The sequence below is a fragment of the Bufo gargarizans genome, chromosome 9 (genome assembly GCF_014858855.1).
Source record: "Bufo gargarizans isolate SCDJY-AF-19 chromosome 9, ASM1485885v1, whole genome shotgun sequence".
In the NCBI taxonomy this organism is placed as follows: Eukaryota; Metazoa; Chordata; class Amphibia; order Anura; family Bufonidae; genus Bufo; species Bufo gargarizans.
This window is the reverse complement of record NC_058088.1, coordinates 41,794,231-41,818,593: the sequence shown is the minus strand read 5'-3', so window position 1 is coordinate 41,818,593 and position 24,363 is coordinate 41,794,231. Positions and strand designations below refer to the sequence as shown.

The window sequence follows — 24,363 nt, the reverse complement described above, 5'->3', positions numbered from 1 at the left end:
GAACCAGACACCAGACCGCGTATCGGGGTGTTCCAGGATGTTATTGCTCATGGCCTATCCTAAAAGCCATGAATAACTAATCAGCGGCATCCAACACCCTGCACCCCCCCACGGATTAACTTGCGGCAGCAGCTCCGGCGCTGGAACGGCACAGCTACATCCACTGTACAGTCATAGATGTCAGTGAGGGCAGTGCTGCACTGCCACCCACTACACAATGGACGGAGCTGTACTGAACAGCTTATCGGCGGGGCGTCAGACCTCAAGATAGACCATCCTGGACAACCCCTGTAATGCAGACACCTTATTTGATTTGGGTTTTTTGGCGATCTAAAAACATTACTAAGAGGGTCCAAACACCGTAACCACCCGGACTGTGGTCCAGAAGGAAACTACTTCTACAGCATATCCTCTAGCTGGACCGGGTCATGGTGCCCCTCACTATCCGTGCAATGTCTTTGACAAGCCCTTGTGTGTTAAAAAAATACCTCCATCAATGACTCCCTGTACGAGACCGTCCCTCTGAGACGACCGTCCCTCTAAGTCCTTCCTCGGGGCATCTATTCACACATGCAGCGTCTCAGTTGTGAATTTTCCTCCCACCAATTTCTAAGATTGAAAAGGACTCGACAAATGTGCCAGAGGATTTCAGTATTCCCCACACAAACAAGCGGCACTCCGGAGACGATATTCGGCATGAGGCTACCTGCACGTGGGTTTGGGTTGTCAAACAGAATTTCGGCACGGATCCATCTGCCTTTCTGCATGCGTTACTTGCGGGTCTGCCCCGATCTCGCCCTTTGCACTGCAAAAGGTAAAATCTGCAGAAACAGTCGACATGCAGGTCAATAGCCACACGGGAAAAAAAATAAAAAAGCTATGGTAAGTGTACATGAGATTTGTCAGATCTCATTCACTTTGCTGGTACGGTATTACGCTGAGGTTTCCAGCATGTAAATCCCATGTGCAGGGAGCCTCATGACTGAGACCAGGAGGATGGATGTGCACTCCCAGCATCCTGACCGCTTGTTGTGCGAGATCATATGAAAGGGAAGGCGTGATCTAAAGATTGGCGTTCACTTGGTATTTTTAGAAATATTTGCAGATAACACACTTTGCATTTACTGGCATGAAAAATATTTGCAGTATGTAAACCAGGCTATAATTGCCTTATCCACGTGAAGTGTTCAAAAGGCCAGAGCCTCTCAGCTGCGCAGATTTGGATCTGATCTTTCGCACGCCCCTGAATCTCCACCTTTTAACAACAAGGTTGGTCCTCCGTTTCTCTGAGACACAGCTCCAATTTCCCTTAGACCAGGATTTAAAGGGGTTTTCCGGTAATAATTACATTTTAGGTAATGCCCTGGCTTCAGCGGCCACAAGCAGCACGTCACTGCTAAAGCGGTGCTGTGACCCCGAGCATGGCCAGCTGGATGCAAGCAGTACATAGACTGGAAGATGGAAAAGGACCAGAGCAGCGTAAAGCAGACAAGTATGTCTTCTTTTCAAGGCAGCAGGCATTACATAAAATATAATGATCATCGGAAAACCCCTTTAAAACCAAAAGATTTGGGCTGGCTGCAGCCACCACTAGAGGGAGCTGACTGCATCCAGGTTTACTATTACATTCAGTGCATGCAGCAAGCTCCCTCTAGTGGTGATTGGAGGTAGACAGCTGGTTATCTTTTGAACCCATGTGGAGACAGGGGACTTTAAAGGGGGGCCATGTGGGCAGAGCTCCTGTGCTGTGTGTGAGAGGTTAGTGGCTTCCCTCTATAAGCTGTCAAATACTAGAAGTTGTAGTTCTTGTCTTATACTCACTCCCTGTAATGTCCTCTGATCGCCCATAACAACATGCTAGGAGTTGTAGTTCTCTCCTCTTATACCCCTCTCCCTATAATGGCCTTTGATGCCCCATAACAGTCTGAACATGCTGGCAGTTGTAGTTCTCTCCTCATATCCCTCTCCACGTAATATCCACTGATGCCCCATAGTGGATGGGGAAGGTTTCCATCAGAGTAGGCATTCTCTCTTACGGACTCTCGCTGGGTTATATGAGTAGGAAGGGGATTTTTCTTCATAGATTCAGTGTCCTGCAGTCTATGACAGTTCCACATGGTGGTAACCCAGCTTTTTCAGAAACCTAGATCTGCCTAACTGTGGCACTATTTAGGAGTGAGGAGGGGGGTTTTCTTTTCAGTTTGGACCCTGTCTTTAGTTCATTTTTAGGGTACCAACTACTAAAAAACCTATAGAACAATCAGAATGGAGTTTTGAACATTTACTTTAAAGAAGTTTTCTGGTAGTAGAATACTGATGTCCTATCCACCGGTCTCCCAGCGCTGTTTGAAGAGGCCGTGGCCTCCCCAAATAGCAGATCGGCTGCGACCTCGTATCAGATATTATATCTTCTGCTCAATCTTATAACTACTGGGCACATCCAGAAGTGCTGGTCTGGGGACTGATAACAGGTGAGGTCCATCATGACAGGTCACTAGAACTTCCCTGCAGGCCTCACTTGTAAAGAGCAGGAGAAGCCTAGCACGTTATGAGGATCATTGTGGATATAATAGGGGTCATTTTCCATTTCATATTTTGTAGCCCAAAAAAAATAAAAAAGGTGAACAGCAGAGATTTGGGAATGTTTATTTTGTCACTTCCCCCATGCTCTTTAGAAATTATTGGACTATATAAAGTCTTTGAGGAAAGCACAAGAGCCCTTCTAATATTATCTGGAGGGACTGAGTACAATGTGTTCTCACCAGACACATAGGACAAGCCTCATCATTCAATACACTGATTATTAACACCAAGCCTTTTTAGAGAAATTCATTTAGCTTTGGAAGGCATTTTCTACAGGTTATGAATATTCATTGGAGGCTGGAGCCCCCCCCCCCCCCCCCAAACTCAGTATATGTGCTGCATAACCTGATAATTAGTTTCTTACTGCTTGTAATGTACCGTAATTATTCTATCCCTGCATTAAGGGAAATCTTTTCTCCATGACCTGACTTTTTGATGTACTGTACTTTGTGCAATGCAGTCAATCTGAGCACACAGAGCTGCAGTGTAAAGCATGGGGAAGCGTCAGAGCAGCAGCAACATGAGTGCTGGGGACCAGCCGGACAAAAATCGCTACGTGCTCCGTTTTTTGTCCAGCCGAAACAAAAAAGGTATAGGCAAGGAAGTTGTGATGGCACACCCCACCGATTTCTAATAAGACCTCACCTATCAATGAGAGTCAAAGGGGTAGGAGAAGCCGGCATTTATATGACTGACCCAATGATAGATCTCAGCTGGTATATCTATTAGCCAGCAATTACTGAATGGTCCACGGCCTGCTGTCTAATATTTGGACGCTGCACACTTCTTCTGTAGGAGTACTTGAAAGGGCGACCATGCATCAAGTTGCATGAATCCCCCAAAGCAGGGGTTACTCTATGTACCCCGTTGGGGGTCTTGGCTAAAGGACTAAAAGGCGCACATACACTTTCAATAGCTGTTGGCCCCCCGACTCCTCCGTACTCCTATGTGCTGTGTTCAGCCAAGTGTGCATGTGCTTTCAATGGGGAGGAACAGATCGCCTGTTCAGGCTATTTTACTCCTTAAAATAGTTTAATGAAAACCAATGCACCTTAGACTTTTCCCCGCCATTCATCAGCGCAGTGAGTGCTGTGAACGGCACGGGCAGCGCAGCGCAGTGATGCTGCCTGAAATAACCAATAACAAGGCTCCGCACAGCAAGGAGCTTTGTTCTTGGTTGGTTTGGGCGGGCTGTCAGACCGGTATCATGTCCTACAGCTGGCGGGAGAAATAACTGTAAGGAGAAGGGGCTGTACTCAGGAGAGTAAGGGGAGCGGTGAGCTCTGCCAGAGGACATCGGCGAACACGGAGGCAGTGGAGCCAAGAGGATTCTGGAGTGGTGAATAACTACAGCCCAGACATCCAGTTTGATGTGCAGTACAAGGTGACAGTGCACATTGTAATGCAGGGGTGCACAACCCCCGACCCACATGCGGCCTCCGTCCTGCTGGGCAGAAACGCAGCTGATCGTACGATCAGCTGTGTTTCTGCCCGAAGTGCTGCACAACTGCAGGATTACAGCTCCTGCACTGTAGCAGCAGCAGGACAGGGAGACCGCACGAGAGCCGAGGAGAAGGCAGAAGCAGTGTATCAGCACTTCTGCCTTCTCAGATAGGTGAGAGGCGCACTGAGCAGTTTAGACCCAGCGATCACGTGATCGCCGGGTGTCAAGGGCAGAGGAGTACAGAGACTAACCAGCTCTGCCCTGTACAAAGCCTCTCCAGGAGGCTGGTTTTCCCTGTAACTGGGGCTCCTTTAGATGAAAAAAATAAAAAATAAAAAAATCTGTGTCCCCAAAAGGTCTTTTATGGACCTTTTGGGGACAAATTATGTGGCAAATATATATACCGTATTTTTCGCCGTATAAGACGCACCGGCGTATAAGACGCACCTAGGTTTTTGGGGAGGAAAATAAGAAAAAAAATATTTTTAACCAAAAGGTGTGCTGTGGGTTTGGAACTAGGTGGTCTGTGGATGGCACTATTACTGGGGATCTGTGGATGACGGACACTGTTATGGGGGGATCTGTGGATGACGGACACTGTTATGGGGGGATCTGTAGATGACGGACACTGTTATGGGGGGATCTGTGGATGACGGACACTTATGGGGGGATCTGTGGATGACGGACACTGTTATGGGGGGGAACTGTGGATGACGGACACTGTTATGGGGGGAACTGTGGATGACGGACACTGTTATGGGGGGAACTGTGGATGACGGACACTGTTAGGGGGGAACTGTGGATGACGGACACTGTTAGGGGGGAACTGTGGATGACGGACACTGTTAGGGGGGAACTGTGGATGACGGACACTGTTAGGGGGGAACTGTGGATGACAGACACTGTTATGGGGGGATCTGTGGCTTTCACTGTTACAGGGGGATCTGTGGCTTTCACTGTTACAGGGGGATCTGTGGCTGGCACTGTTACAGGGGGGGATCTGTGGATGGCACTGTTATACATGTGTCATTCACAGACCCTCCCAGCCCATAACTGTGCCATCCACAGATCCCCCGCCGCTCCTGTATACTAATATCATATGTCTTATTCAATTAATAGTTTTTAAATATGCCTCTTTATTCCTAAAAGTACCTTAAATCCGAAGCGCTTCAGTACAATGCCGGCAGGCCGGGCAGCCGGCGCGGCGCGTCACTCACTGACGTCACTTGCCTGCGCCGCCTGCTTCATTCATAAAGTAGGCGGCGCAGGCACGTGACATCAGGGAGTTACGCTGCCGCCCGCCCAGCCTGCATACTACTGAAGCGCTAAGGATTTAAGGTACTATTAAGCATAAAGGGGCATATTTAATAACCATTCATTGAATATGCCATATTTTATTAGTACACCGGAGCGGCGGGGCGGGCCTTTAGTACAGTGACTGCACCGCCCCGCCGCTATTGCCGGCCCCAGCTCCTCCTCCCAGTCCCTCCCCGAGTCCTCGCTCTCTTTACATCGCTGCCAGCGATGTAAAACTGACTGCATTCGCCGTATAAGACGCAGGGGCATTTCTCCCCCATTTTGGGGGAAGAAAAAGTGCGTCTTATACGGCGAAAAATACGGTAAAAAGTTTAAAATAAAAGAAAAAAATAATTGGAGAAAAAAAAAGTGCAAAAAAAAGTGCAAAAAAAAAAATACTAAAAGTCAGTGTCCCCCAGAGGTCTTTTAAAGACCTCTTGGAGGACATACAATGCTGCAAAAATATATTAAAAACATTTTTTGCAAAAAAAGATGTAAAATAAATAAATGAATAAAATACAAGTAAAAGAAAACAATAAAATGGAAAAAGTGCAAAATAAAATTGTTCACTTTTTTTTTTACATATTATGTGGCAAAAATATTTTTAAAAAATAAATGTGCTGATAAAAAAAATTAAAAATACAAATAAAATAAAATAAAGTGTGTAAAAAAAAAAAAAAGTCAGTGTCCCCCAAAGGTCTTTTTGTAGCAAAAATAAGTTACAAAAAAAAAATATATATAGTAAAATATATAAAAGAAAAAAAACGCCCACACCAACCAAAACCATTACAATTATCACCCCATTCATGTGAAACTATACATAGTGTATAATAAAACGATCCAACACATAAAGGGAACTAATTATAATAATTTGCCTATTTAAATAATGAGCTATAGTTTGAAAATAAAATGACCCCCCAAAAAAAATTGTAGTTTCCACTAATAAAATTAAAAATAATATTTTTTTAAATCCCTCTGTCATGTAAGAAAAAGCAGCAAAGGTTATTTTGGTAGTCCAACAAATAAAAAAGTTACAAGTGTTTGAACCATGTGCTTTAAATCACAAAAAAAGTGACTGGTCATTAACCCCTTAAGGACCCAGGCATTTTTTGCAAATCTGACATGTGCCACTTTATGTGGTGATAACTTTAAAACACTTACTTATCCAGGCCATTCTGACTGCTTTCTCGTCACATATTGTACTTCATGGCAGTGGTAAAATGGAGTTAAAAAAATGTATTTTTATTTATTTAAAAAAATACCTAATTTACCCAAAACTTTTAAAAATACCGTGCATAGTAATACCTCCAAAAAAAGTTATTACTTTACATTCCCCATTTGTCTACTTCATGTTTGGATCATTTTGGGAACGACATTTTATTTTTTGAGGACGTTAGAAGGCTTAGAAGTTTAGAAGCAAATCTTTCTTTCTAAAATCCACTTTTTAAGGACCAGTTCAGGTCTGAAGTCACTTTGTGAGGCTTACATAATAGAAACCCCCCCAAGAAACCACACCCCTGAAGGTATTCAAAACTGATTTTACAAACTTTGTTAACCCTTTAGGTGTTCCACAAGAATTAATGGAAAATGGAAATGAAATTTCGGAATTTCACTTTTTTGGAAGATTTTTCATTTGAATAAAAAAAATTCCACTAACAAAGAAAGGGTTAACAGCCAAACAAGACTCAATATTTATTGCCCCGATTCTGTAGTTTACAGAAACACCTCATATGTGGTCGTAAACTGCTGTACGGGCACACGGCAGGGCGCAGAAGGAAAGGAACACCATATGGTTTTTGAAAGGCAGATTAGAAACTCCAAAAAAGTGACCCCATTTTGGAAACTACAGGATAAGGTGGCAGTTTTGTTGGTACTACTTTAGGGTAGATATGATTTTTGGTTGCTCTATATTACACTTTGTGAGGCAAAGTAACAAAAAAAATAGCTGTTTTGGCATCGTTTTTCATTTTTTGTTTTTTCTAACATTCATCTGACAGGTTAGATCATGTGGTATTTTTATAGAGCAGGATGATACGGACGCGACAATACCAAATGGGACTACTTTTTTGGGTTTGTTTCAGTTTTACATAATAAAGCATTTTTGGAAAAAAGATTTTTTTAGTGTCTCCACATTCTGAAAGTCGTAATTTTTTTTTTTTGGGCGACTGTCTTGTGTAGGGGCTTATTTTCTTCGGGATGAGATGACAGTTTAATTGTTACTATTTTAGGGTGTATATGACTTTTTGATCGCTTGCCATTACACTTTTTATGATGTAAGGTGACAAAAAATGGCTTTTTGACACCGTTTTTTTTTACGGTGTTCACCTTTTTATTTAAGTATTAAACAATATTTTTGAAACTAAATAATTCATGTTTTAGCGTCTTCATAGTCTGAGAGCCATAGTTTTTTTCAGTTTTGGGGCAATTGTCTTAGGTAGGGTATCATTTTTGCGGGATGAGATGACTGTTTGATTGGCCCTATTTTAGGGAGCATACGACTTTGATCATTTGCTATAACACTTTTTGTTATGTAAGGTCCCCGTCACAGCAGCGCAGAGACCCGATAGAAGCCCCGATTCCCGCAAGAACATCGCACATGTACGGCGCAGGTCCTTAAGGGGTTAAACAATGAGTGCTTTCCCAGCTAGTAAGGCCTCATTCACACGACCGTACCTTTCTTTTGGTCTGCAGGACACCAGCCATGCGTGTTCTGCACTTTGCAGAACGGAGTAACGGATGCAGACAGCACATGGAGTGCTGTCCGCATCTTTTGCGGCCCCATTGAAGTGAATAGGTCCACATCCAACAAGCCACAAAAAATGCGGCTCAGATGCGGACTAAAAGAATGGCCACGTGCGTGAGCCCTCAGGGAAAGTGCTTACTGGTTATTGCACCTACAGTATATCTGAGGGTGCAGAAGGTGGTAATAACTAAGGATGAGCGAATCGACTTCAGATGAAACAGCCAAAGTCGATTTGTATAAAACTTTGTTCTATTACTGTACGGAGCAGTAGCTCCGTACAGTATTAGAATGTATTGGCTCCGATGAGCCGAAGTTATTAGTTCGCGAAGTCTCACGAGACTTTGCATAATAACTTCATAAATCAATTTCTACTGTAAAAAAATAAAATAAAAACATTTCCCGAACTCAGGTTCGGTTCCTAGTGGTAGCCAATACATTCTAAGGGCTCATTCAGATGGACGTATGCTGTCCGCAAAAAATGCGGATCCGTTTTTGGCAGACAGTTCAGCATGTCCGCAAAAAAAGGATTGCATTCCGTTTTTTTGCTGATCTATAGACTTCAATAGGGCCATGTCCTGATTTTCACTGACAAGTATAGGACATAAACAATTCACTGAAAAAAATGCACCAAAATGATACGCAACTGACAATACTAGCTAATTCCTCAGGCCGATGTTAAAAGCACTGTTCACTGTTCACTGTTCACTGTAATATTATGTTTGAAGGGACGCTGGGGGGTGGGGCTTGGCTGGGGGAGAGCGGCCGGAGGTTAGAGGTTCGCTGATTAGATCGGGCGGATCAATGGAGAAGGGGTTGGGGGGTGGGGGGGGGTTGGGAACTCACCTTGCAGGCTGGGGTTTTTTTTTTTTTTTTTTTTTTTTTTGGGTTTTTGTGTTTTTTGTTTTTCTTTATTTTTTTGATTGATGTCTATTAGAATTGTATCTTGGAATGTCAGAGGGCTCGGGGAAAGGGTTAAAAGGCAAGCTATTATGGATGCAGTAAAGAGATACCTTCCAGCAATTATATGCATAGTAGAAACTCATCTTACTAAAGAAACCCTGCGCCGTCTGACGACGGGATGGCACTCCCAGTCTTATCACTCCACTTTTAGCGGATCTTCTAGGGGCGTTTCAGTCCTGATTCATAATTCTGTAGATTTTATCCTCATAAAATCTCATATAGATGATCAGGGCAGATTCATTTTTCTACATGGTAAGCTGTATGGCCATAGTTACATTCTGGCCTTCTTCTACATTCCCCCTCCATTCTCAATGTATCCCTTGACTCAGCTATTGCTTTTTGCCGAAAATAGATCAGAATGCCGGTTAATCCTGATGGGGGACTTCAATGCGGTTATGGACCCCAATAAGGATAGACTTACGTTAGATGCAGACCGGGGGAGGAACCCCTGCAACTCCTTGCTGCCCCAGTTCTGTTTAGAGGTAGGAGTGGTAGATATATGGGAATACCTCGGCGGAGGAAAGAGAGTATACTCCTGTGTCAGCAGGGGGGGGAGAGCAATGTCTCGGATTGATTTAGCACTCACTAATGAGAGCAATTTGAGCAACATCAGCAAGATCCGATACGGAGTACGAACCGTTTCGGACCACTCACCCGTACTAATTGAGGTTCGCACTGGGGAGAATAAGGACATAAGGGGGCTAGGATTCAAGTTGAACCCATATTGGCTTGCCGTTATGGAGAATCCTCAGTCTATTATATTATTGATATCCTCCTTTTGGGAGGTAAATTTTCCCTCTGCCAACATCAATGTAGTATGGGACGCTTTGAAAGCGTATTTAAGAGGGGTCTTCATCAGTGAGATTGCTGCAGCAAGGCGAACATTTAGGGGTAAAGAGGAGGAACTGGCTAAGATCGCTATCCTTACCAATGAATGTTTTACCAGTCAACCCACGGAACACAACAGGGAAGAGATGCAGAAGGCTAGCTGTTGCTTGGAAAAGTATCTAGTAGAGAAAGCAAATCATAGAGTATTCTTTAAGGGGCTTAAATATTTCTCGGAGTCCGGACGTCCTGGTAAGCTCTTAGCAAGAATAATTTCTCAACAAGATAGGAAAAATCAATCCATCACTTTAATTCGAAATTTAGAGGGGGAAACTATAACAAATTTAGAGGGGATTAGGGATGCCTTCTTACAATATTTTGCTCAGATATATAGACCCCCTCTCGATACGACATCCGAACTGGCGATGCGACTCTTGGAGAAGATTCCACTTTCCACTTTGAATGAAGTTCAGGTGGAATTTTTGGAGGAGGATCTGTCTCTTTCTGAGTTGAAGGAGGCCTTGGGGTCTATCTCGGGGAGCTCATCGCCAGGGTTGGATGGCCTCCCATATGAAGTTTATCGTAGGTATGGTGAGACGCTCCTCCCCCAGCTACTTGAGGTGTTTTCCCAAGCGGCCCAGGGAGGGGGCTTGCCATGTTCTATGATGGAGGCTCTTATCGTTCTGGTTCCGAAAAAGGATAAAGACCCGGCAGAATTGAGCTCCTATAGACCAATTTCTTTATTAAATACCGATGTTAAGCTACTATCAAAAATTTTGGCTAGGAGGCTCTCGCGGGTTATTTCCACTATTATTCATCCAGATCAAAATGGTTTTATGCCAAGAAGGGGCACCCATCATAACTTGCATAGGTTATTTATGAATATTCAGTCCCCGGGGAGTGGCGCCCGCTCCATCCTGTCGTTGGATGCTACTAAAGCCTTCGACAGGGTGGAGTGGACCTTTCTCTGGGAGGTGATGAAAAAAATGGGCTTTGGCCCAAGATTCTTGGCGATGGTACAGCTCCTTTATAACTCCCCAGTCGCTAGGATAAGGATCAATGATATGATTACAGAGAGCTTTATATTAGGAAGAGGCACCCGTCAGGGTTGTCCTCTTTCCCCTCTGTTATTTAATATTTACATTGAACCCCTAGCGGCTAGTATTAGGCTGGATCCGAGGGTGGCCGGTTTTGGTACAATGGGGAATCAGGATCGAGTATCATTATATGCAGACGATATCTTGATTTTTATGCATCAGACAGATACGACTCTTCCTCGCATAATGGACCTGGTTGGTCTCTTTTCCGGTCCTTCCGGTCTCGAGATCAACTGGGATAAGACCGTTCTCCTCCCCATAGATGAACTGCGGGGCGAACGGTACAACCAGCTAACGATCTCAGATTCAATAAAGTACCTGGGTATAACAGTTTCTGCCAAACCACAGGAATATCTTCAACTCAATCTGCTCCCTCTGTTGATAAAGCTGAGGGTTAAAATAAAGATTTGGCAAAAAATTCTGTCGGCGAGAGCCGACAGAATTTCATTAATAAAAATGGTGGTGCTGCCCCAGGTTCTATACATCTTGCGCAACTCGCCTGTATGGATTGTAGATAAGTACTTTAGATTGATAGAGCGGATGCTTAATGACTTAATATGGGGGAGGAAGCGTGTGAGACTGAAGGTACTCTATTTTTCTATGCCCTATAATCGGGGAGGTCTTAACCTCCCCTACTTTAGGGGGTACTTTGTGGCCTCCCAACTCTGCTTGTTTAATGAATGGGAAAATAGCCAGTTCTGCAGCAGGGTGGTGAAAGACTCAGGCTTTGCAGATTTCTTTGCAGTACTTGAGTCTGACTATTTACTAAATGCAGTGAGTGGGTATACACTCTTCTGCAGAATGGCTATAAAGTCTTGGCGAATTATAAGGAACTGGTGTGGAGTTGGGGCATCACTTATTTGTACTCCATTGTGGCACAATCCAAAGCTTTTGAATTTAAATGACCTGAGTTGCAGCCAGTATTGGAGGACCAAGAATATTCAGTACCTGCATCAAGTGGTCAGTGGTGGACACATCTTGTCCCTTGCGGATTTAAAGCAAGGGGCAAATTTAGGTGAGGTGGCTTGGTATGCATATTTTCAATTAAGGTCAGCACTTTCTAGCACTGTGAATCGCTATCTTTTTATTATAGAAACTCCAGAATTTTTACACGATTTAATTTCCAAGAAAATAGTCACGAGAATTAAAGTATCTCACTGTTATAGACACTTAATGAAGAAGTTTTTTTCTGACGTTCTTTCACCAGGACAGAGAGCCTGGTCATCCTCGCTCTCAGCGACGGGCTCTCCGAACTGGGAGAATATAGGGGAAAGCTTAACATTGGTCTCGCACAATTTTAATCACATTGTGGTACAATTCAATATTTTGCACAAAATATATGTGACACCTATATGGTTATATAGGAGAGGACTTAGTACCTCCTCTGGCTGCCCACGCTGTGGTGAACCCGAGGCAGATCATCTACATCTGTTCTGGGATTGCCCAATGGTGAGCAGGTACTGGAGATCGGTTCAAACCAACCTGGCTCGTAAACTCAACATTGTGGTTCCCTTCACTCCCAGGATATGGGTTCTGGGAGATTTATCGGAGGTTAATTATCAACCCGCAAATGGTCGATTGTTGATTAAGGTGATGTTTCTGGCCAGGCTTCTCATTTCTAGAGCATGGTTTTGCCCCTCCGCTCCAGATTGTAATAACTGGTTGGGTCTGGTTGAGAAGGTGAAAAGTTACGAGAAGATCTTGCATAAACAACGAGGCTCCTACTTAAAGTGGGATAAATTGTGGAAAGACTGGGATATGATCAACTAATTTAAATATATATATATCTTTTTTTTTTTTTTTTTTTTTTTTTTTTTTTCTCTGCAAGGTGGGGGGAGGGGGGGGGGGGTATGGTAGGGGATTTGCTGGGGGAAGATCCAATTTGTCCGGCTTTTTGTTTGTATGCAATGTATTAATGCAGAATGTGAAGCTATAATGGAGCATCTTTTGAAATGCCGGGGGCTGGCAGGACTTACCGGCATTGGATATTGGTTAATTCTTGATTAATCTAAATTATGGACTAATATTCTGGTGAGGGTTCGGGGCTCAGGACCTTGGGGGGTCTGGGCATCGGGTGTGACCCGGGATGCGGCTTTTTCTCTTGGACGTGAGTTTCTACCACGGGCAGTGAGCTGACTCGGGTGTGGTTTGGGTCCCGTCATTTGTCCCTTCTTAATGAACTGGAGTTTATGCTGGGCACGGTTCTCTTAATGAGACAGTGCTGGCTGGTTACGTTTTTTTCTTGTCTTCTCAAGTGCTGGAGATTGTTGAGTGACACTTTGATTGTGTCCTCTCTTCACGAGATACCGCGGCGAACCCATGCGAGTCATGCTTAAACAGGCTATTATCATTTAATCCAACTTTATGGGGATGAGGCAGGAAATCCTGGGAGTGGGTTTTATACCACTGGGATAGAAGACTGCTGGACCCCCTTTTGTTCTTCTCCGGTTCTATGGAAGGGTGCGATTAAAGATCGCTATGAGCCTGCCCCAGATGGGATAGGTGTGCATCAGAGGACTCGCCCCACGGGTCTTGGTCCTGTCCGTGGCGCTTGCTTACGTCTGAGAGAGGCCGTGGCAGGTGCGTGTTCGCTGCTTGGCGGGCCCCCCGGGCCTCGGGCCTATGCTCCCTCCCAGTATAGAGATAATTATAATAAATAAGATGTCTCCTTCTATCTGTAATTCTAAACCCTTCAATGCCGGGTGGGTCCTGCTTCCCCCTCAGGCAGAGAGACCTCTATCTGAGTTTGGTCAATATCTATTTAATTATGGGTATTTGCATGAAATCATATTTAACTATGCTTTATGGACTAGAACTGACGGACACTTGGATCTTATTGCATTGTAAATGGTATATTGTCATGTATCTTTTTGTATGATAACTAAAAAAAATAAAATAAAAGTTTATATAAAAAAAAAAAAAAAGCACTGTTCAGACCCTGTTCACACACCACAGGCGGTTTAGTGGTAGGACCCCATGCGTGCTGAGACACCGTGACGTGGTGCATGAGGGGCTCCGATATGTTCCTGACTGAAAGATATTGGCAAAGTTCTCAGCTTTTAACATCGGCTTGAGGAATTGGCTAGTATATATCATTTTGGTGTATTTTTTTTCGGTGAATTGTGTATATATATTTTTTCATCTGCACAATGTATCATTTTGTGTAAGATGTCCTTGTGGTGCATGCAGTCCGCACCGGCATCCTCCATTGTACACATTTTTTGCTGGGGATTGCCGTTGTCTGCGGACCACATGCAGAGGAATTGCTCCCCCGGTTATAGACGCGCCACAGTGTCTGGGTTTGGAGCATTTTCACCCGTTTAGGCCACTTTTTTCAGTGAGTTTAAGGCTGGGTTCACACCTGAGCGTTTTACAGCGCGTTCCCACGCGCTGTAAAACACCCTACGCCCCAAGAAGTACATGAGCTTCTTTGGGGCGTCTTGTCGCGCGTTCCCGTGCATAGACTTCAGCGGGAGCGCGCGACAATGGGCGTTCGCTTGTCTCTGTATGCGCGATTGCAAACGCCCGTACAATTGCGCATACAGAGCGTACGCTCAGGTCTGAACCCAGCGTAAGTATAGGACATGTTTCATTTTTTTGCTGAGCCATGCAATGGAAGAAAAGGGCCCCATAGAAGTGAATGGGACAGCATCTAATCCGCAAAAAAACTGATCCGCATTTTTGCGGACAGCATACGGCCGTCTGAATGAGCCCTAATACTGTACGGAGCACTCGCTCCATACAGTATTTAAACAAAGTATTATGCAAATTGACATTGGATGTTTCATCCGAAGTCGATTCGCTCATCCTTAGTAATAACCAGTGAGCCCCGTCTTCTGCAGTGGAGGAAAGCACTCATTTGTGAATAGGAGGCAGGAAGGAAATGTCGCCACTTAACGGGGTCTCCCAGTAAAAAAATATTTTTATCAAGTTCCGGCAGCATAGTCCCCGAAATAGAAGATTCCTACTTTCCTGCTGTCTTCATCCTCCGGTCCCGGAGCACCTCTCCAGTAAATGACTTCAGCAGTGAAACGCTGCTTGTGGCCACATCACCACTGAAGCCAGTCATTGGCTGGAGCGGTGCAAGTGACTATGCCCACAGCCAGCCGGATGTGAACAGCACCGGGATCAGAAGATGGAGATGGTGGGAGCAGGAGTGTATAAATCTTTCTGGGCCATGCTGCAGGAACGTGTTAAAAAAAAAAAAAAATTACCGGGAAATCTCTACATCCCTATTACGCGGCACGATATTCAGGACAATTACTGGGAACAAGTCTTCATAGGAACATTCCCGATATCTGTCCGGTATAATCGTGCCGCTGGTCAGCCGATTCCTTGTTTATCAGGATGAAAGATGTACGATAATTGTGAGCATTTCTCCCTGTGTAATCAGGATTGTGCTGCCGATAATCAACAGAACTGAATGAAGCAATGACGAGCACTGATTAACCTTTTATTTTTTTTTGCATCCCCTTGAAATAGAGTGATGTGACAATGTGGCCCCCAGACCAAAAAAGGTTGTGCACCGCTGATGTAAGGCATCAGTGTGTGTAATGCATGGGGAGCCAGGTGTGAAGTATGTGGCGCAATGCGCGATGCCTGTGGCGCCATGTGTAGTGAATGCACAGCAGGCTATTATGGTAAAGTGACAATGTACAGGAAGATCCACCATGTTGGACTGGACTTTATCACTTGGCTATAATAGTCTGATGCTATTAAGGCTTCTTTCACACTTGCGTTTGATGCGGATCCGTCATGGATCTGCACAGATGGATCCGTTCAGATAATACAACCGTCTGCATCCGTTCAGAACGAATCCGTTTGTATTATCTTTAACATAGCCAAGACGGATCCGCCTTGAACACCATTGAAAGTAAATGGAGGACGGATCTGTTTTCTATTGTGCCAAATTGTGTTCCCGCTGAAGTCTATGTACGGGAACGCGCGACAAGACGCCCCAAAGAAGCTCATGTACTTCTTGGGGCGTTGGGCGTTTTACAGTGCTATCGTACACGCTGTAAAACGCTCAGATGAGAACCATAGAGCGTTTTACAGAGCGTAGGAACGCGCTGTAAAACGCTCAGGTGTGAACCCAGCCGTAGGGCACGTTCACACCACCACTATTTCTTTCTGTTGTTCTGCTATGTTAACTGACAGTCAGTGGAGTCTATTCAGCTCCGTTCCCATGATGGGATTCATTCAGTTTCCGTTCAGGATCCTGTCTTTTTATATAATCTGCAACAGATGCCTCGAACGGAGCCTCCAACGCAGATGTGAATAAGCCCTTAACATGATGTAGGCCTACGTATTATGTATTTCAGTTACTGAAACTTTCGTACTCTTCCTCGGCTAAAAATACTCTCAGAAATCGTAAGAGTATTTTTACTCTTCTGGAAAAAATGTAGTGTGACAGCTGGGGAGAAAGCTGCTGTCGAACACCTCTGGCAGCACCTTTTCCTGAGAGACCAGAAGAATCAGGTGAAAATTGAATTCGCCCAATCCTGGGGGGGGGGGAATTTGGCAGCTCCACATACACATTAGAATGCTGGTTAGGCGGAGAAAATGGTACTGTGTATGGGGGCGCTTTACACTCGCCATAATGAGCAACATAAACAACATTTTTAATATTGTGGAGACTCTGGACGAGAACTTCCACCTGCACGGGTAGCCAACAGAGGCAGGAACAGAGACAACCAGCCGACACGCTGTCCTAGGCTTTCTGACGGTTATACCTGGACTTTCTTCACTTGTTTCACCGCTGTCATGGCCGTTCTCTGAAAGTCAACTGATCGAAACCAAAGTAAAATCAGTGTTACTTTTTACATCTGTACCGCTGGCCGCAATGAATTAAGGATCTGATTTAAAAGGTGCAAAAAAAAAAAAAAAGTGAAATCTGTCACATCCCATTTATTCCTACGAGATGCAGTCGATGGATCCATCCTGCTATTAACAATACCACTGACATCAAGTTGATCAGGTTTAAAGGGCATCTGTCAGCAGATTTGTACCTATGACACTGGCTGACCTGTTACATGTGCCCTTAGCAGCTGAAGGCATCTGTGTTGGTCCCATGTGCCCGCATTGCTGAGAAAAATGATGTTTTAGTATATGGAAATGAGCCTCTAGGAGCAACTGGGCATTACCATTACACCTAGAGGCTCAGCTCTCTCTGCACTTTGACAGGATCAGGCAGTCAAAAGGTCATCAAGCCTGGGGCTGTCAAAGTACAGAGGGTGCAACAGCTGGAGAGAGCAGAGCCTCTAGGTGTAATGGTAACGCCCCCGTTGCTCCTAGGTGGTCATTTGCATATAATAAAACATCATTTTTCTCAGCAATGCGGCACATATAAACATGGGACCAACACAGATGTCTTCAGCTGCCAAGTGCACATGTAACAGGTCTGCCAGTGTCCTAGATACAAATCTACTGACAGATGCCCGTTAATAAAAATCTTCTGAGAGATAGTGTATGAGAAACATTTCAAACATTTTAAAGGGGTTTTCCAAGCATCATTTTCCCTTCTATGTGGGTGTCTATGCCAGCTGCTGGAAACCCCCTTTAAAAGCAATGGTGACAGCATAAGGCACTTTAAACATTCTGGTCATGGATTTTCTGTAGGCGATAAAGAACATATCCCTATTCAAGGCTGCCCACTTCTGACAAGTCTTTGTCTTTTGGTAGAAGGGTCTCCAGTAAATAAGCCATCTCAAGGCATTTCGCTGCTGTGACCCACAGTGATCCAAGTATGGGAACCTGCCGACAGGCCACGACACCTAGCAGCAGATTTCATCTCTGGTCAATTCCTGAATAACGGACAACCCCCTCCCCCCCTCCCTTCAAAATGTCCTATAAGGCCTCACGGACAAAAAGGCATTTTATACGGATAGCACAGACCCATTCATTTCTAAGGGGGCCATGCACAAATCTGTACTACTTTCCAGATTCATGCGGCCGGTCCTCAAATTATAGAACATGTCCTATTTCAGTCCCATTGCAGATGAGAACAGCCCTTTCTATTGATAGAAGTGCAAAAAATGCGGCGTGCACACGGAAGGTATCCGTATTATCCTGACCCGTTGTTTGCGAACTGAAATATGGACACGGCTGTTTGCATGAGGCCTAAATAGATTAATTTCTTGGATTTATAGGCCATTCTTCCTTCAGTACTGCTCATGTCCTTGCAGATACGCTTGTGCTGGTTCTCGCTTCTGTAAATTTATGCCACTTCAGCCAATATTAGCCAAGTAATGGACACAGATAAAACGCCTGCAGTGAATAATCCATCACTTTACAATTAAGGAGCATCAACTGTCACGTCAGTGGGCTGCTATGTATGTTATGTATGGCGAGGACCTGGGGGTATACTACATGTCAACATATAGACAAACTATGGACGCTAAAAGATCAAATATTTCAAAAGGTAAATTTAGTTACAACAAAAATGGCCAACACCGTGAAAATATCAGTACATAGTGTGAAAACCATCAATGGCCCAAGGGGCTGGTCATCTAGCCTTGCACAGACCCTAAATACCCTTTACCCCTGCTCAAACTTTCATCAGACACATTGATATTCAGCTCAATATCCAGGATGGACAGGGCACAGGAGTCATGGACAGCATGGAATTGGGGTGTCTGACCAGAACAGCTTATGGCCTATCCACAGGGTAGAGAAGTGTTTTATTCCTTAGGGGGTCTTGAGTTCTCCATTTTAATGGAGTGGCAGTCTTATATGTACCCAGCTGATCTATTTAAATAAAAAATAAAAAAAAGTAGTAGTCCATGTCTGGTAGTCCCCAATGGAGAAGAAGCGAGCACGTGTGAATGTCACTCATGAGCAATCTCCATTCTCGTGATTCCTAGGCGGTCCAACTTGGACCCTAACCAATCATCTCCTATACTGCAGATAACCCCTTAAGGGTCTATTCACACGTCCGTTGTTTCTTTCCTGATCTGTTCCGTTTTTTGCTGAACAGATCTGGACCAGATCTGGACCCATTCATTTTCAATGGGTCCTGAAAAAAAATCTGACATTGTGCTGTCCGTTTTTTTTCAGGACCCATTGAAAATAAATGGGTCCAGATCTGGTCCAGATCTGTTCAGCAAAAAACGGAACAGATCAGGAAACAAACAACGGACGTGTGAATGGACCCCTTAGGCCTCATGCACACGACAGTATTGCTTTTTCAGTGTTTTGCGGTCCGTTTTTTACGGATCCGTTGTTCCGTTTTTTGCTTCCGTTGTGTTTCCGTTTCCTTTCCGTTTTTCCGTATGCCATATACAGTATACAGTAATTACATAGTCAAAATTGGGCTGGGCATAACATTTTCAATAGATGGTTCAGCAAAAACGGAACGGATACGGAAGACATACGGATGCATTTCCGTATGTGTTCCGTTTTTTTTGCGGACCCATTGACTTGAATGGAGCCAAGCACCGTGATTTGCGGACAGGAATAGGACATGTTCTATCTTTTCACGGCACGGAAATACTGAAACGGAATGCACACTGAGACACTTCAGTATTTTTTGCTGAACCATTGAAATGAATGGTTCAGTATATGTTCCGTATACTGAGCTCAAAAAACGTCCAGTATACTGAACGCAAAATACTGTCGTGTGCATGAGCCCTTAAAAAGTTTTCCAGGATTTCATTACTGATGGCCTATCCTCAAGATAGGCCATCAAAATATGATCGCTGGGGTTCGGACACAGTAGCTCCTGCACTGGAACTACATAGCTCTGTCCATGGTGGAGTGGAAGGAGCTGGCTACTGCTCCTACGGAAGGGAATAGGACCAGTAGCCAGCCCAGTCCATTACAAAATGGAAGGAGCTGTGACTTTAAAACAGCTGATCGGTAGGGATGCGGGGTGTTGGACCCCTGGCTACAAATAATAATGGCCTATCGAGAGGATAAGCCATCAGTAAGAACCTCGTGGACAACCCCATCTGCATCGTGGTTTCTGTTACACCCAGAAGCAAAGCCAGATCAGTCACACAGACACCAATGGGGCGCAATGGACTCCTTTGAGCAAAAATGTGGCCCATCAGGGAACACCTGTCAGACCATCCATCGATTTTACAGGAGAAACACGGGGGGGGGGGGGGGGGGGGGGGGAACAGGCCTGAAACTGTTAAAAATAACAAATGATTACTCCCCTCCACTAGAGTCCCTGCTGTTCTGCACTCAATCACTGGCCTTAATGGCGACACGCCTCTGCCACCGATTGGCTGAGCAGGTCTTTCCTAGTGTTTCTGGGGTGTCGGGCCAAGACTGGAAGTGCAGAGCAGCAGGGACTGAGGCAGCGGCGGAGGCGAGTACTGTCATCCTTTGTTATTTTTAACATGTACTGCCCAATTTTAACTGGTGTAAAAGGTGGTTTTGCCGTAACCCTCAATATTAAGTTATTAAAGTTATCTGAAAAGGAAGAGGGGGTGGGGAGTGAATATGTGCAGAAACGCCGCCATACAGCTACACCCTGAGGTTGCAGTTAAACCAGCTGCAGCTTGAAGGGCAGAACAAGTCATACTCTGTTCTACTGAAGGGCAATCTACCAATATGTCAGGACTGAATGGTAAACTACAATTTGTTTTACTAGCTAGATATTAGGTGTCCAGACAGGAACAGTCATTAACATTCTTCCAGAAAAATGCCAGAAGAGATATAAAAGTCTAAACAGCTTTGTGAAATGGCACACGGCTCAAGATTCAATTAGTGTCAACGGGCCAAAGCCACATGACAATAAAAGCAAACTGACATTTACAAAGATCGCCATGCCGCATTCCCACATATAAGTGGGAAAGAAATCCTAAAAGAAGAGATAAGGATACATCTACGTAGGACGTAATTTGCGGCAAAAAAATAAATAAATCTACAAACAAGTCTGCATGAGTCATATACAGATTTGCCAAAAATTCCAACCTGTGCTTTGTAAAAGGCGATCTGCAGCGGAAATCTGCAGAGCGTGGATAAGGCATCGTAAAGCCTCATCCTATCGCTATTATTGTAAAATGCCAAATCTGGACCATTTCAGACGTGCCCTAAAGGTACGGCCACGTGTGGAATAAATTCTGTTGCTTCTCCGCAGGGAGATTTTTCAAGGAAAAAAATAAATAAAAATCACAGCAGAAAAGTGGATGAGATTTCACACTATGTGGAGAAAGCCTACGGCAAGAACGGACTCCTCTCCATTTATGCTGCAGGTTTAACCCCGACTTTCAACCTTTGCACCCTGGCGGAAAGAAGGGGTTTTTCACCCCTGAGGACTTTTTTTTTTTTTACGCACACAGACCCCAACCCCCCCCCAATTCCCACCGTGGCCGGAACCTGCAGCAGTAATCTTGCTTACCTGATCACTGCTGCTGGGTTCCCGTTCCACCAGTTCTGCAGGTCCCGGGTTTCCCCGTTTTGACGCAGGTCACGTGACTGATAGAACTAATGACTGGCCCAAGCGTTCACCTTATGCGCCTGATCACGCGATGCACGGGCGACATTACTGCTGCGGAGGTCACATGACCCACGTCAAAAAGGATGACGACGAGGGGAGACCTTAAACCGGCAGAACCGAAGGGGCAGCAATGGACCCAGAACCCCAGACGGGGATCAGGCAAGAAGGACTACCACCGTGGGTATGCAGAATAGATCCCCAGGTGTGAACGATCCCTTCACAGCCGAATTTGCTGCAAACTTTCTGAAAGAAATAAAAAAAAAAAAAATTGGGGCAATAAAGATTTTAAATGGAAAACACATATACCCTGAAAATAGACAGTAGTTTGGAAAGGCAGAAAGTGACTGCTGCGTGCATCTGGTGACCAGCAAGTGCCCAGAATAAGAGGGAAAATAGTGGCTAACCACCTACAGTCACCACTGGGTTCACAGCCTAAACTGACCGGTGCGAAGCATCAGCCAAAAGACACGAAAATAAGCTCCGTCTGATGAGATGGCAACGCCTGCATTTATTACGGCTGAAATGTCTCAGGGCTCGCCCCTAATTACTAGTCACTATTACCCAGTGTAATATCACAGAATATCAATGTGCACGACTGGCGACTCCCTACTATCCGATCATCGCAGGGTTAAACAACCATATAACCATCACACCACTGACGTTGTCGACCTCATTTTAGTCCATACTGGCCAATCACAGTTCGCACTGACCATACTGGACACGGTCAATGACACTGGGGCAAAGGGGCCGACAATTATTCTGGGAAGGTTGGTTCACAAAAGATCCTTTGTGGACTGGCAGAGGATGACCATGCATCAGTCATCGCCTAAAACTGTGTTTGGCGCCAAATTTCACACAAAAAAAACGGATGGCATACAGATGTCATCCGTTTTTTTGTTTTTTTTTGCGGATCCCCAATTTGCAGACTGCAAAACACATACGGTCGTGTGCATGTAGCCTTAGACTTAAGTCAGCAGGTGTCACAGTCAGGACACCGAGACATCTGGCAGCGCACACCGACTCCATATGGATGCCTCTGTTGTGTTAGACGCCTGGAGGACGTGTAGAACCGACGTCTTATTGACTGGATCATTCTGCTATAAGTATCCCCCCCCCCCCCCCCCCCCACACCCACACCTCAGGGAGCTCATTATGGTTCTCCAACAAACAGGCATTACTGGACCAGTGGCCAGCAGGATGGGGGGGTTAGGGGAGATGGTGGTTGGGAGACCCCAATTCTATTAAATAGGAGCAGGACCTGCATCTATCAGACGCCATTGTGTATGAGACAAGAACACCCCTTTAAGGAGCAGCAGATACCCATCAATTCTGGCACTGAAGCAGTTCTCTCATTGGTTGCTATGGGCAACTGCTCCACTCTTCTCTTGCACTTGTTTCAAAGGGTTGTCCCAACAGTTAAACAATGGGGATGTGTCTGATCACAAGAAGATGAGACCTCTGCCCCCTCCGATGCACGGCCCTGCCATGTGCTGTAGTCACTCTGTGCAGCCCCACTGCTGCATTCAGGGACCCTAGTGTGGTGACTGGTTAGGTTCCAGCACTCACATCCTCAGTGATCATCTATTTAAACCTGTAGAAAATCCCTCTAAAAGGTGAGCAGCCCCCCCTTTAGTGCTGAGTGTCCATGTGACCTGTAAAACTATTCTGTACAGTGACTGTATTAAGTGACTGCCCCCCCACTTCCCGGGTCATGGGGGGGCGCAGGGGTCACAAGAGTGCAGCCCCCCCGCGGGTAGCACTGACCATACTGCCAATCACGGCGCAGCGCAGCTAAACAGGAAGGGGCGTGTCCGGGAGTCACCCTCCACCAGTCAGGAAACTGCACCGGTGACGTCACTTCGCGCCGCCTCCCCCTCCGCACTCTCCTCCCCACCTCCATCTCAAGCGCTTCAGAGCCCATACAAAAGCAAGATGTCCGCCATCTTCACTGGCTGCGACCCGGCTACTCCCGCCGAAATCTCCCCCTCCCTCCTCAGCCTATAAGAGCCCCCCCACACACGCCCCGGTGCTGGGGTCTACGTCGGTTCCAGTCCCTCTTGAGGGGGTAGATATTTTTTTTCTGGAAGGCAACCTGAGCGGCCCTCGGCAGCAAACCGCCACGGAGTCGGTGGCAGCGGGGAACAGGGAGGGGGAGCAGCCGTAAATGCGTTTACCTTGATGCAGTATGGAGGCTCGTCATATGTCACCAGCATGTACCTGTCGCCCCTACTAGCCGGATCCCGGGCGCGCAGCTGCGGGGACACAAACACAACAAGGGGGTCAATAGCACAGAACAGTCAACAAGCCACATAGTGTCCCCTCCTCGGGCAGACGGCGGCTCCTGTTACCTTCATAAATATCTCAACCGCGCCTTTGGCAATATCCAAATAGGTCGTCCCCAAATACGTCCGCTGGTTCATAGAGGCGGACGTGTCTATGAGGAACAGTAAAATAGGCATTTTCAGCGCATGCTAGGCGGCAACCCCTCCGAAGCGCCAGCCTAACGCTGCCGTTTATTGCCCCCTGGACGGCCGCTCATCTATAGTCCGCTGTCTATATGGCGTTATATTAGGGGGCTGTGGGGGGGGTATCGCCCCTCTGTGGTGTTATGGGTCCCCGGCCGCCAGACGGCCCTCCGCCCCGTGTACTGCTCACTTGAGCTCTGAGTCTCCTAACCGTGTTCACTGATAGATAACTTCTCTTCCTAACCCTCGGCGGCGGACCATGTGACTGGCCGCCTCTTGATTGGCTGCCCGCTTTTTACATATTCATGAGCCGTTCTTTCTAAAAGCATACCACGGCGTCACGTGGTGACACGCCTTCCCGTTGGCTGGCGGTTGGTTTGCATAGATGAATATTCATGAGCGTGTGCTCGGCCTTTTGCAGCAGACGCTTTGTTTTGTGGGAGTTGTAGTCTGACGGGGCTTGAGTCGGTGTCCATTTTTGGGGCTGTGTTAGCGGAGTGGGC

At 45.6% G+C, this 24,363-nt stretch overlaps 1 protein-coding gene across 5 annotated transcripts in view; it reads right to left on the bottom strand.

Moving 5' to 3' along the window:
- LOC122946369 (integrator complex subunit 6-like) overlaps window positions 1-24,056 on the bottom strand; it is a 72,957-nt gene extending 48,901 nt beyond the window's left edge. For 4 of the 5 annotated variants that reach the window (XR_006391236.1, XM_044305940.1, XM_044305942.1 and 1 more), the window contains exons 1-2: window positions 23,744-24,056; window positions 23,570-23,647 (exon numbers count right to left, since the gene is read on the bottom strand). Coding sequence is in view for 3 of the 5 variants with exons in the window: in XM_044305940.1 (XP_044161875.1) it covers window positions 23,570-23,647; window positions 23,744-23,854 (189 nt within the window). In the remaining 2 variants the exon portion in view is untranslated. The remainder of the gene's footprint in view (window positions 1-23,569; window positions 23,648-23,743) is intronic. The other variant, XM_044305944.1, reaches the window with a different exon arrangement.
- Between the last annotated feature and the right edge of the window lie 307 nt (window positions 24,057-24,363).